General features: G+C 43.9%; 1 protein-coding gene across 1 annotated transcript in view; it reads right to left on the reverse strand.

The window, feature by feature from the left end:
- Window positions 1–14,859, reverse strand: part of LOC112643516 (histone-arginine methyltransferase CARM1-like) — a 253,878-nt gene that overhangs the window by 18,347 nt on the left and 220,672 nt on the right. The window contains exons 9-10 of the mRNA XM_035709112.2: window positions 2,235–2,316; window positions 950–1,035 (exon numbers count right to left, since the gene is read on the reverse strand). Coding sequence (XP_035565005.2) covers window positions 950–1,035; window positions 2,235–2,316 — 168 coding nt within the window. The remainder of the gene's footprint in view (window positions 1–949; window positions 1,036–2,234; window positions 2,317–14,859) is intronic.

The raw sequence follows: 14,859 nt of genomic DNA on the forward strand, positions 1-14,859 counted from the left end.
GCCACTAAGTTTCTCCTTGTGCCTGCAGCAGGTTCTAGCCTGTGCTAAGACAGCACTACCCTTCGTCCCTAGCAATCTCAAGACAGATGATGGTCTAAGCTGGCCAGCTGCACCTGCTACGGCCTGGCCCTCATTTCCTCAGTAGTCCAGGCAAAATAACAACCTGGCTGGGTCTTATATTTTGTATCCAGAAAGAAATATATGTGCAGTGATTGTCTCGGGGAGGAAAAGGCAAAATACTAGTAAGGTCATCTGAAGTCAGGGGGCTTCATATCAGCATCTGGGGAATGAGTCCTCACTTCAGGGTCTCTTCTAGTGGAGGGAAGGAGGACAAAAGCTAACAATTGTGGAGGGCACTCTTAGAAAATGAGCTGGTGCCTGTGAAGCACTTAGCATAGCACCTCATATATGGTAATAAGCCCTCAATGAGTTGTAGCTCTCCTTCTTGATGCTGCTGTGGCCACTGGCCTGAGAGGAATTAAACAGCCCGGACTCTGGAGCCTTCCAAATGATTCAAGTCCCAGGTCAAATATATTCAGGACTTGTGTGACCTTGTGCAACTTACTGTTCCACATTGCCTCATGTCTATCATGAGACGGAGGTGATGACAGTACCGTCTGCAGAGTAACAGTGGTGAGGACACAATGAGCCGTTTTATGTAAAGGGCTCAGAACACCGACTGGCTGTGTAAGTACAAGCTATTACTACTTAATTTTACACATTCAACTTTTAAAGCAATCCTACGAAAGAAGCATCATTATCCTTGTTTTGAAAAAAACTGCAAAAAACAAACAGAAAAATGCCACTAGTATTGCTGTACCATTCCTGTGTGTGCCTCCCACCTGAGATCTCTCCCCTGCATGAGTGGCAAAGCCCTGCACTGAAGTTTTGGGTATGAGAGAGATGGAGGGGATTTTAAAAACCAAGAGCAATGCTGGTGTTTACAGACCTGTGGAGATCTGCCTCTTCCGCATCCATAAAGTTGACTGTGTATTTGACTGTCCGAGCCATCAAAATCCTAATGTCGAATGTGTCCTTGGAAAGGGGGAAAAGCAGAGATGTTATACTTCCATCAGGATAAACTGAACCCAAGCAAGACTGCAGAATGCCTTCTCTCCTGAGGTTTTAAGTCAACAAGAGTTAGGATTTAGGAGGCAGGAACTTAATGAGAATAATATTAATAATGATGACTAGCATTTATTTTGTGCTTACTATACACTGAGTGCTTTATGCTTTCCTAAGTGCTTCATTAGGTTGTATCACTCAATCCTCACAATATTTCTGGAGCAGGTGTGTTTTGGTGTGTTTCCAACCATCCAGATTTTACCTCTTCTCCATATTCCAGGAAGTTCCATAAAAACTTAGCCCACCCTCAGCTCCAGGTATGGCTGGTGACCCCACTTTGGCTGATCAGCACATGGCTTTTTCCCTGAAGATGGTTTTATAGGCAGGAACATGACCTGAAGGAGGCCAGTCAGGCTCTAACTAAATTAATTCTAGGGCTTCAGCCTAAGCTATTGGAAAAAAGCTGGCCCTCTAGTGGGACTTAGGAGTTGTAAGAATCTGAGGCTGGAGCTCCTAAGGCCATCTTGCTACCATGAGGGGAGACCCTGTCTAGGAACAGAGTTAAATGAGCAGCAATAGAGATAAATTATAAGGATAGAAAAATCAGCTTCAGGTGACACTGTCTGAACTCTGGCAGTAAGTCCCTAGCTCTGGGCTCTGCAGGGTTTGAGGGCCAGTAATTAAGCCAGTTTTGGGTAATGCAAACTTATTGTTGTCCAAGGTCACATGGTTAGATGGGGCCATGACTGAAACTCCAATCTGTTTGACAGCAATGCTCCTATTCCAAGCTATTTATTTTTACAAAGCTTCCTCTTCTATTATGCCTTGGGCCACCAGAACCAATGGGAAGATATGAATTATTGAACAAGTGTGAGGGCTGAGTGTGTACAGGGGGTGAGTCAGGGCAGTGGGAGAACTGGAAGTTACATATTGAGAGGCAGTCTGAAAATCTGCTTGCTTTTGACAGTATCATTCTCTGAGAGTTTTCTTAATTGATTGGAAGATGAGAGCGGCAAAACTCAAGACCATAGTGCTCCAAGGAGCTCTTTCTTCTCTTCTGTGACAGCTTCACAGAGCCTGGCAGCTCGGGGCCTCCCAGGTGCATGAGTGAGCGGGCAATGGAATCAATAGACAAACACGTGTGGGAAAGCCTGTAATGACACACTTACTACTATTGGCTGTCTGAAATACTCGTCCACTGCGGCCCCCCGGAGGCTGGACAGGTTGACCCCGTAGAAGCACTGCTGGTACCTGAAAGAGGTTGCCCAGAGAGTCACCATGAACCGTGGTCCCCACTAGAGTCCCCGAGACCCTTACAGCTGTGACACGCTGTGCGGCTGCCTGGGAGGGCCTCGAAGGCAGTCTGGAGGGAGTGTGCAAGCAAGGGAAGGGAAGCGGGTCTAGGGGGAGTGGCGGAGGAGGAAACGCTCCCTAGGGAATCTGCAGACCTGCACTTGACCTGCAGTCGGGAGAGATTGGGGGGTGCAGGTGAAGGACAATCCTTGTGGAGAGATGACTGAGGATATCTGTGGGTACGAAGACCTTAGGAGCCCCAGCCTCCACCTCAAGCCCCCAGGTGGCTGCTTGTTCTGTGACACGCTGTCCAAATTCTGAAATACAATTCCTTGACCCTCTAGTCATCAGGCCCAGAGCATGACTTTAGATCTCCACCATCCCTCAACGTTCCTGCTGTTTCAGGAAACAGATGTCTCCTTTTGGTTCTTCTGTGGCCATGGGCCCTGGACTTCCCGATGGCACCTGCTGTGATGGCTGAGGGCGGCGGTCCTATGTGAGTGAAGGCTGTTGTCTGCTGGTGAACCAGAGCTTGCTCATCACAGTGCCCTGGGCACATTTCTTCTCAAACCTGTGGTCATGACGATCGGACCATAGCAATTGACCAGCGCTACAACCCTTGCTTCCTTCCTTCAGTGAGTCAGGTGCAAAGCATCTGCTGGCACACCACTGGCTGCGTCTTACCTTGAATCAGCCTGTGCCTGGAACACAGCAGGTGCTCTGTGTCAGCTTGGCTAGTGCTCTCGACTCCTTAGAGAAAAGATCTAGGGGGTGGATTGAGAGTAGCTTTATTCAGGCTCTGCCACTGACTGCTTCTGTGCCCCGCACAAGGCACCGGACACCGTACTTCAGTTTCCTTTTCTCTAAAATGGGAATAATTATAAGTTCACTCTGTAGGGTTATAGTGAGCATTAAAGGAGTTAATAAAAGGAGCAATGAGTGGTGCTTAGCATTTTGTTACCACCACCTGAGTTGGCTGCCATCCTCTCAAGGTTGTCTTCTCAGATCAGCACTGAGGACTAAGGCAGTGGTTCCCAGTCTGACTGTGCCGTGGGGCGACTTGGGGGAGCTTTAAAAAACTCGAGTTCCCAAGCTCGATTCCAGAAAGCAGTGTCAGAGGCCTTTTCACTAGACGTTGAAAGTTTTTATGTTTTTATCCTGAGACTGAAAAGCAGCTTCCCTGATAAACGTGTGAGTGTGTGTGCGAGCGAGCATGCAAGCATGCGTGTGTGTGTGTGTGTTGTACAGCCTGCGAATTAGATTCAGATTGACTTCATCATTTCGCATCCTCTCCCAACCCCGTGCCTGCCAACCCACAGGGAAGAGAGGAAAACAACCACCACCACAAAGAGTAAACATACAAAATTTAAATTTGTGCTGCAGCTTCATTTCTAAATCAGAAATCAAAGCCTCCAATGCCCTCAGAAGAGGCAGGGAGGCCTGATCATGTTAAGTCAACAGCCAGTTCTTAATTTGCAAGTGAAAAGCAAGCCCCAGGGGAGGAGCAAGATGGCGGAAGAGTAGGGTCCCCAAATCACCTGTCTCCACCAAACTACCTAGAAAACCTTCAAATTATCCTGAAAATCTATGAATTCGGCCTGAGATTTAAAGAGAGACCAGCTGGAATGCTGCAGTGAGAAGAGTTCGCGCTTCTATCAAGGTAGGAAGACGGGGAAAAAGAAGTAAAGAAACAAAGGCCTCCAAGGGGGAGGGGCCCCGCGAGGAGCCGGGCTGAGGCCGGGGCGAGTGTCCCCAGGACAGGAGAGCCCCGTCCCGGAGGAGCAGGAGCTGCACCGACCTTCCCGGGCGGAAAGGGGCTCGCGGGGAGTTGGAGCAGGACCCAGGAGGGCGGGGATGCCCTCGGGCTCCCCGAGACAGTAACAGCAACTGCGCGCCCAGGAGAGTGCGCCGAGGTCCCTAAGGGCTGCAGCGCGCACGGCGGGACCCGGCGGGACCCGGAGCAGCTGAAGGGGCTCGGGCGGCGGCTCCGCGGAGGGGGCTGCGCGGCCCCGGGAGCAGCTCGGAGGGGCTCGGGCAGAGGAAGAGGCTCCGTGCGGAGGGGGCTGCGCGGTTCCAGGAGGAGCTCGGAGGGGCTCGGGCGGCGGCTCCGCGGTTGGGGTTGCGCGGCCCGGGAGCGCGAATCCACCAGCGCAGGCTCCGGAGCACAGGGCGCCGGGACACAGCCCAGGATCCCGCCTCCCCCGGGACAGGCAGAGGCCGGGAGGGCCCAGGACAGCGAGGACGCTCCTGCCCCAGCTGAGCAGATCAGCGGCCCCGCCCCGGAGCCTCCAGGCCCTGCAGACGGAGTTCCTGCGGGGGCTGAATCCAGGTTTCCAGAGCTGCCCCGCCACTGGGGCTGTTCCTCCTGCGGCCTCACGGGGCAAACAACCCCCACTGAGCCCTGCACCAGGCAGGGGCACAGCAGCTCCCCCAACTGCTAACACCTGAAAATCAGCACAACAGGCCCCTCCCCCAGAACACCAGCTAGACGGACAACTTCCAGGAGAAGCCAAGGGACTTAAAGTACACAGAATCAGAAGATACTCCCCGGTGGTTCTTTTTTTGTTTGTTTGTTTTTGTTTTTGTTTCTGTTTTGTTTTGCTTTTTGATTTGTTTCCTTCCCCCACCCCCTTTTTTTTTCTCCTTTCTTTTTCTTTCTCTTTTTCTTTTTTTTTTTTTCTCGTTTTTTTTTTTTTTTTCTTTTTCTTCCCCTTTTTTTTTCTCTTTCTCTTTTCTTTCCTTCTTTCTCTCCTCTCTTTTTCTCTTTTTCCCAATACAACTTGCTTTTGGCCACTCTGCACTGAGCAAAATGACTAGAAGGAAAACCTCACCTCAAAAGAAAGAATCAGAAACAGTCCTCTCTCCCACAGAGTTACAAAATCTGGATTACAATTCAATGTCAGAAAGCCAATTCAGAAGCACTATTATACAGCTACTGGTGGCTCTAGAAAAAAGTATAAAGGACTCAAGAGACTTCATGACTGCAGAATTTAGAGCTAATCAGGCAGAAATTAAAAATCAATTGAATGAGATGCAATCCAAACTAGAAGTCCTAACGACGAGGGTTAACGAGGTGGAAGAACGAGTGAGTGACCTAGAAGACAAGTTGATAGCAAAGAGGGAAACTGAGGAAAAAAGAGACAAACAATTAAAAGACCATGAAGATAGATTAAGGGAAATAAACGACAGCCTGAGGAAGAAAAACCTACGTTTAATTGGGGTTCCCGAGGGCGCCGAAAGGGACAGAGGGCCAGAATATGTATTTGAACAAATTCTAGCTGAAAACTTTCCTAATCTGGGAAGGGAAACAGGCATTCAGATCCAGGAAATAGAGAGATCCCCCCCTAAAATCAATAAAAACCGTTCAACACCTCGACATTTAATTGTGAAGCTTGCAAATTCCAAAGATAAGGAGAAGATCCTTAAAGCAGCAAGAGACAAGAAATCCCTGACTTTTATGGGGAGGAGTATTAGGGTAACAGCAGACCTCTCCACAGAGACCTGGCAGGCCAGAAAGGGCTGGCAGGATATATTCAGGGTCCTATATGAGAAGAACATGCAACCAAGAATACTTTATCCAGCAAGGCTCTCATTCAAAATGGAAGGAGAGATAAAGAGCTTCCAAGACAGGCAGCAACTAAAAGAATATGTGACCTCCAAACCAGCTCTGCAAGAAATTTTAAGGGGGCCTCTTAAAATTCCCCTTTAAGAAGAAGTTCAGTGGAACAGTCCACAAAAACAAAGACTGAATAGATATCATGATGACACTAAACTCCTATCTCTCAATAGTAACTCTGAATGTGAACGGGCTTAATGACCCCATCAAAAGGCGCAGGGTTTCAGACTGGATAAAAAAGCAGGACCCATCTATTTGCTGTCTACAAGAGACTCATTTTAGACAGAAGGACACCTACAGCCTGAAAATAAAAGGTTGGAGAACCATTTACCATTCGAATGGTCCTCAAAAGAAAGCAGGGGTAGCCATCCTTATATCAGATAAACTAAAATTTACCCCAAAGACTGTAGTGAGAGATGAAGAGGGACACTATATCATACTTAAAGGATCTATTCAACAAGAGGACTTAACAATCCTCAATATATATGCTCCGAATGTGGGAGCTGCCAAATATATAAATCAATTATTAACCAAAGTGAAGAAATACTTAGATAATAATACACTTATACTTGGTGACTTCAATCTAGCTCTTTCTATACTCGATAGGTCTTCTAAGCAAAACATCTCCAAAGAAACGAGAGCTTTAAATGATACACTGGACCAGATGGATTTCACAGATATCTACAGAACTTTACATCCAAACTCAACTGAATACACATTCTTCTCAAGCGCACACGGAACTTTCTCCAGAATAGACCACATATTGGGTCACAAATCGGGTCTGAACCGATACCAAAAGATTGGGATTGTCCCCTGCATATTCTCGGACCATAATGCCTTGAAATTAGAACTAAATCACAACAAGAAGTTTGGAAGGACCTCAAACACATGGAGGTTAAGGACCATCCTGCTAAAAGATAAAAGGGTCAACCAGGAAATTAAGGAAGAATTAAAAAGATTCATGGAAACTAATGAGAATGAAGATACAACCGTTCAAAATCTTTGGGATGCAGCAAAAGCAGTCCTAAGGGGGAAATACATCGCAATACAAGCATCCATTCAAAAACTGGAAAGAACTCAAATACAAAAGCTAACCTTACACATAAAGGAGCTAGAGAAAAAACAGCAAATAGATCCTACACCCAAGAGAAGAAGGGAGTTAATAAAGATTCGAGCAGAACTCAACGAAATCGAGACCAGAAGAACTGTGGAACAGATCAACAGAACCAGGAGTTGGTTCTTTGAAAGAATTAATAAGATAGATAAACCATTAGCCAGCCTTATGATAGTACTGAAGTTTATGTTTCTTCCGTCTTCTCCCACCCTGCAAGGAGCTCCAAAACGCTAGTCTGCAGCCCTGTGCCTGAGCCTGTGCTGGGCACTCAGTGGACATTTCTTGCACGAGTGACCCTTGGCTGTTTTCCTCATTTCACACTTCACTTTGGTCTCCTGCAGCTAAAATTAGCATATATCATCTATTGATTTGATGCTTGCCTTTTTTTTTTTTTTTTTTTTTTTTTTTAATGTCTTCCTAAGCTTTCAGAATTTCTTCCTGAAAATCTGGGTCCTCCACTGATGAAATGTCTCATGAATTAGAGCTAATTTACCCCAGCCTTCATGGTGCTTACATATGGCAGCTTTTGGAGCTACCTTCACTTTTGTCTCAGTTTATATACCTTCTGGTAAACACAAAATGTAATAGGTTTATTTAATATAAGCAGTTTTTCGGTAGTCTCTCCTCTGTCCTGTTTTGTTTTGTTATCAATTGTTGCTTATCATGTGGTAATCAAGAAAACATTTGAAATCTAGTCAGATGGGTAGCTATTTTGGTCCTGTTTCCTCAGGATTGTGTCACGAGTCATTTAAGAGGAGGAAAGGCACTGCAATGTTTCATATATGCTTTGTCTTTTGTAGTTCAGAGTTTGTGGGTTTTTTGTTTTGGTTTGTTTTTTTTGCTCTTTAGAAATTTTGAAAGCTTTGATTCAGGTATGATTATCTTCCCAAAGTAAAGTAAAATGTTCTGAAAAAAAAAAAAAAAAAAAAAAAAAAAAAAAAAAAAAAAAGAAAAGCAAGCCCCACTGAGCTACTTACAGATCCTGCAGGGCACAGACAATTTCTAACCTCTGAGCCTCTGCTTGTTTTCTCTTCTGCCTAGAAATCCCCTCCTTTACCCTGTTAATTCCACCCCAATCTTTGAGACTAAGCTCAAATGTTCCCATTCAAAAATTTAAAAACCTGTGTTATAGTAAAATATTTAAGTTTAACCCACTTAAAAGTGAAAGAATTTTCTAGGGGCATCTGGGGGTCTCAGCCTGTTAAGCATCTGCCTTTGGCTCAGGTCATGATCTCATGGTCCTGGGATGGAGCCCCATGTCAGGCTCCCTGCTCAGCGGGGAGTCCTCTTCTCCCTCTGCCTCTCTTCCTCTGCCTCTGCCTCTCCTCCCTGTGCGTGCTCTCTCTCTTTCAAAATAAATAACATCTTTTTATAAAAAGTGAAAGTGTTTTCTTATTCATCAGTGTATATTTAGCACAAGGGCTGGTACACCGTGAGGATTACAAATTACCTACCTATCCAGCTAGCAATCATCGATCTCTCTTTAATGAATGAATTGAGGACTTGGTGTCCTTCACAGACCTATGGGTGGGTACAGGTGCCAACGAAGATAATGGAGAAATGGAAAATCATGACCTCAAGTTTCTTTAGTTTCATTACTTGTTTGGTTTTTATTTAAAAAAGATTTCATTTATTTATTCATGAGAGACACAGAGAGGGGGGTAGAGACATAGAGGGAGGAGCAGGCTCTCTGTGGGGAGCCTGATGTGGGATTAGATACCAGAACCCTGGGATCACACCCTGAGCTCAACCATTGAGCCACCCAGGCATCTCTCATTACTTGTTTATTTTTTTTAAGATTTTATTTATTTGAGAGAGAGAGAGAGAGAGAACATGCATGCAAGAGGAAGAGGGGCAGAGGGAGAAGAACAAGCAGATACCCCACTGAGCAGGGAGTCTGACACAGGGTTGGATCCCAGGATCCTAAATCATGACCTGAGCAGAAGGCAGACAGTTAACCGACTGAGCCACGCAGGTGCCCCTCATTACTTGTTTCTCAGTCTTCTCTTTCCACCAAGGGCCACAACCAACCTGGCCCACAGGGGAAGCATATCATTTTATGAATACACATACTGAAAACAAGGCTCCTATATGCCTAGGAAATACTTGGAAGCAGGACACTGCAAATTTAAACAATCCTTTCAGTCTTTAGGAGAGTCAAGGTGTTTTTGGAGAAGTAAGTCATTGTCACAATAGCTTTTATCAAAGGGAAGGGAGAGGGGGAAGGAAAGAGAGGGAGAGAGGGGATAAAGGTTGAGAGGGACAGAGTCAGAGACACAGAATTTCCCAAAAAGCCCAGAAGGACTCAATCCTGTCTATCCTTCAGAATTCTCTGGGAAGCTTTTGAAAAGATGATGTCTGGACTTCCATCTAGCTGTGGTTTATTTGATCCAGGGGTGTAACCCTACTGTTTGTTCTCTAGAGTTGAACACTACTGAATTACCTGCTCTTCTATCCTCACCAACTGGCAAAACAGAATCCCCAAGGGCAATGACAGCCTTCCACCTGGCAGTGACCGAGGCTGCAAACTGCTCTCTGGTCCTTGGATACAACCTCAGAGAGGCCAAGTCTGTGCCCTTGGCCTTGTGTGTTTGATGCCAATTTAAACCCAGCAGCTATGATCAGTGTGGTGCACACGGGCACCACGCCTAGGGCAGTCAGAGCTGCAGGCCAAGAGCCCATTGCTGAGATTTTAAGAACTTTCTGGCTGGACCATCTTTCAAATTCTTAGAAATCTCAAATATCCTTCTGAAATGCATCGCAAAATAATTAAAGCAGATGGGACTGGCATCTCTGTGGGTCTCCTTAGATAGATTGTTGGATGGTAAATCAGGAAATGAATCTGTTGATTTGGAAGCTGGGGATGATTTCTATTGTTTCATCATATGTGGGTTTTATTTTCCAGGTTAACTTGTGGCCTCTTTATGAGTCCCTAAGGTGGAGACTACATGTGTTTTTTTTCTCTTGACTTTGCATTTCCAACCGTCCTCCCCCTCCCCCTCCTCCGTCTCCACCACAATGCATACAGCATCTGGAAAGTCCTGCAAGTATAACCCAGAAGGAAAATGACTGTACTATTAGCTATGCCTCAACACACCCAGAGTGCAGAGAAAGAGGCAACCCGTTTACTAGCATTTTCACTTCAAGTTCTTCACATGGAGCCCAGCTTGGAGAAGCATTCAGGGAAGCTTCCTCTCTGGCCTCCTTTGTCCTTGGCTCTTCACTAGTTCATCCTGGCCTTTTGTCCTTCCTCCTCATTCACACAGCTTTCTCAACCAGCCTCCTGGCTCCTTCTTGGAAGAATGGTGGTGCTCTGTTCTCTTAGAGATGTTAGCACTGGCCTTGGCATTCACAGAGGGGAGCTTCTGTCACACAAGCACTTTCTTAAAGCGAATGTGAACACACTCTCTCATGGCATGACTCACATACTTTAATAAAAATCTTTGCATCTTCATTCTATCCTAACCAAACCCCCACTCATCTCCATTAAGAAGCTTGAGGGGGGGAAAAAAGACAGAAAGAAAAGAAAGGGGAAAAAATGAAGGAAGGAAGGGAGGGAGGATGGGAAGAAGGAAAAACTCTATTCTGTTTGGCAATCAAGCAATTTTTTAGGGTCTTAATGTCCTATGCTTTACCAGAATTGACAACCAAGGGTATGCCAACTTGATGAGAGGTAAATAGGTCTTAAGAAGTAGAAAACAAATACAGAGATCAGGAATGTCAGTTAACACACATATGGTACTGAGGATGCAGCCTAAGAGGGTGGCTGGTTGGGGGTGCCTCATAGGACAAGGATGCAGGTCTAGGAACAAACTGTATCTTTTAAATTTCTTAAACATCCTTTATATAGACCAGCACTTGAGGCTTGATAGTTTTGACAGTTTTCTGCATCAGTAGAATGCAGATATACCCCTGTGTACAGTGGTATCTATACAGATGCTCTCAGCTCATTATGTCTCTGCTTTTTTTGGGGGGGGTGGTTAAATTCTAGCAGAATAATGTGGCTTCTATTTTATATGTGATATATTTATATACTTTTGGTATTCTTAAAAATATGGGGTCTTTTTACTATAAAAAAAGGGGAAATGAGTGCACAGTCCTTAAAATAATACCAAGCTTCAGACTGTGCATCTTTCTTAAGAAGGGAAAACCTGTGATTCTGTAAAGAAACCCCTGGAGCATCTCTAGGCATGCCAGTGTAAATCTAGACATTACTGGTTTGCATAACAATCGGACCTTTGGAAGCCTGTATTAGAAGGAAGAGTCTGGCAAGGCAATGAGGTACACATCTCTTTTGTTCCAACTCAGCAAATAGATGTTGTTCTTCTGGTAACAGCACCAGATTTCCTTCTAGGAACCTCTTCCCCACTCTCAGTCCTTAGTGGCTTGGGTGGTCTTGTCTCTGCCCTTCACTCTAGAGATTTGCATGTGACTCAGTCCCAGTCAATCAGAATGTCTTATGAACCTGGTCTTGGCAATGAATCCAGGGTTTGGCGTCTGACCCCATGAGAATCAAGTGTAAGAATTCTGCTCAAACAGCTGCAAAGGAGAAGTGGATATGGAGCTATGAATTCATAAGTCTGGATTTGCTCCATATGGGCTCAGGAGCAAAAATTATGGAAGAGTTCTGAGTCTGACATAGGTTACAAAAAAGGTTAATATAGAAATCAAGGCTTATTCGAACAAAAGCCAGTTTGTGAGCACTGGACAGATGTAGTTAAAAACAGTTTTTGTTGAGATATGGCATGAAGGATATGCTGCTCTATTTGTAATAGACACTCTCGAGGCTCGTACAGCTCCCTTTCCTATTCTTTAGCTGTAGTCCCGAATACTCTCAATGATTTTAAAAATAGATTCCCCTTTAGTGCAAAGTGGACAACTTCTAAAATGTTCCTATTCCCACCACAAATTTTAGTTTCTTCTAAGCCCATAACCTGCCTGCTGGAATGCAGTGAAAGGATGGAAAGAGGGATTCACCATTTTTAAAGATTAGACTCTCTCACAAAAGCACCTTTGCCCACAGGAAGAATGTGTATCAGACTCATCCTAGAGCACCCTGAAAGATGGAGGCAACTTCTCCATTACTGCAAACCTCCTTGTTGATTTCCTGAGCCTGGCGTGGACCTTGGCATTGCACTGAACTCCTCCTAATGGGGACACCTGTACTGTGTCTGTAATACTGAAATAGGGACCACATGGTTAAAGATAAAAAGTAAAGTCTGGATGTGTATAGGCCCAGGGATGGAATATTATGGAAGAGCTATGAGTTTGATATAGGTTACCAAAAAGATGAATATTAGAGATTGTGGCTTCTTCTATGTACAAAAGCCATATGGGTTCAAGAACTGTAGATATAAGCAGAGAAGCAGAGGAACTATCAAGAGTAAATATTAGTGGGTGGAAGGAGATTATAGTGCAAGTGACCATGAAAAACATAAATGAAACAAGCACAGGGCAAATGAAAATTCAAACGTGATTGCAACAGTCATGGTAGTATTCCTTCAAAAGTTCTTTGTGATACTCTGTGCCATATACTTGGCTTCCCATAAAAATTCGAAAATTCAGTTACATCAATGTTGCAGTTTAAAATGTTCATATTTGGTGCACGTGGTATTTCTGTGTACCAGTGATTATCAGGGCCAAATATATTTTTGGGAAAGGCCAGCTAGTAAATAGAGTGTCAGACCAAGTCCCCCACACAGGTATCTGAAGGGTACCTCTCCACCCTGGGGTTATTTTCTGAGTCCCTGAATGCTGGGATACACTCAGCATCCAGTAGCACCCTCCCAACTGGCCTGTGAAGAAAGGGTTAGCATGGTAGCAAAGTATGAGTAGAGGACCCATCTCTGGAAATCCTTCACCCCCAGGTAGGGAATATTATTATCTTTAATTTAGGAAAAGGAAATTGTGTCTCAGAAAGATCAAATTAACTTGGCTGAAATTTTAGTTAGTAATTGATAGAACCAGGAATGAAACAGAGTTCAACGTGTCTCAAGTGTCTGATTCATCCAGCTTTTAACTACTACCTATTTTGCCTATGCTTTTATGTTGTATAATTGTAATAAATGTAATAAGGCAAACTTATTGAATCTCAAACTTCTTGAGAATATATGGTTGCTCCTCTTAATTGATCCTATGTATATGTTTTTCTCGATACAAGAATCAATTTGAAATTGTATTTAAAGGACTTGGCTTAAAACTCCTGAACCAATTAGTTTCAATAAATGCAGTAGTATCCATCACATAAATAAGTTTTATAGCTGGGAATGATAATTCTTCATGACTGAGCCTTATTCTCAAGAGGTATTTTCAGAATCTTAATTAATCAGGGGCAAAGAAATATTAATCAAATAAGGAAATTATTAATTTTGTAGGTGACTGCTAATAACATCAGAGTGTGGTACTCTTGTCTACTGAGAGAGTCTCATAACTGGTTATTTAGAAAGGATAAAGTTCTGTGCTTACCACATACTTAAACTACAATGAATTTTAGGGTTAAATATAAAATTCTAAAAATTTTTTTAAAAGATTTTATTTATTTATTCATGAAAGACACACACACACAGAGGCAGATACATAGGCAAAAGGAGAGGCAGGCTCCATGCAGTGAGCCCAATGTGGGACTTGATCCTAGGACCTGGGAACACACCTGAAGCAAAAGGCAGATGCTCAACTACTGAGCCATCCAGGTGTGGTAAATTTAATGTTAAATTTAAAAAGTGAAAACATTAAATAAGTAGAGGCTAATACTAGCCTTAGCTTGGGGGAAGTTCTTTTCCAAATAAAGGAAAAGAAACTACCGAAGAAAATCCTGGTCAATCCAGCTACACAAAAATATTTTAACTTCTTTTGTGGTGAAAACTATCACAAGGGCAATACGAGGCAAACTGAAAATTCTGAAGAAAATACATCAGTCTTAATATCCTTAATATGTAAAGAATTCTTATGTTAATGCATTTATCTTCCAGTTAACAAAACTGTATTGAACAACTACTATTAGCTTGTTAGATGATACAGACTCAGTGAAAAACAAAACAGCTGCTATTATGGAAACTATTGTCTTATGAAGGAGATAGACAATAAATTAAATCAATAAGTAAAAACATAAAATACAGTGGATTATAGTAAATGAAGTGAGAAGCATGATATGGACTTCCAGGAGGGAGGAGATGATCATCTGTAACTGAGATCAGGTCTCCTGGGGAGATGGCATATGAGCTAGGAGCTGAAGAATGTGAGAGCAAGCCATGGGGCCATCTGCATTCCTGGCAGAGAAAGATTGGCCATGAGGTGGCAGCTAGCCTGGTATGTTCAAGGGGAACAGAAGAGACCAATCACTGAGGACAGAGAGGAGAGAAAGAAGTAGGAAGACATGACATCACAGGGATAGCAGGGTAGAACTAGATCCTGGAGGGTCTTACCAGCCATAGTGAGAAATTTGGCTTTTATGATCCAGAAAGTGGGAAGCCACTGGAGGTTGTGAGCAGAGGAAGACTGTGATCTGAATTATACATTATCAAGGTCATTTTAGTTGCTGTTTATCAAGGTCATTTTAGTTGCTGTTTATCAAGGTCATTTTAGTTGCTGTTTAAAAAGAGGAAATAAGTTGAAAGGCTTGAAAGACTGTAGTAGAAGCAGAGTTTTGTTTTTTGTTTTTTTTTTTTGCTTGTTGTGTTTTTGTTTTGTAGGGGTGAGAAGGGTGTGGCAACAAAGGACAGCAACTTGCTTTTGAACATCTTACATTTAAGATGCCCTAGAGACATCCACGTAG

Source organism: Canis lupus, chromosome 1, assembly GCF_003254725.2.
Source record: "Canis lupus dingo isolate Sandy chromosome 1, ASM325472v2, whole genome shotgun sequence".
NCBI lineage: Eukaryota > Metazoa > Chordata > Mammalia > Carnivora > Canidae > Canis > Canis lupus.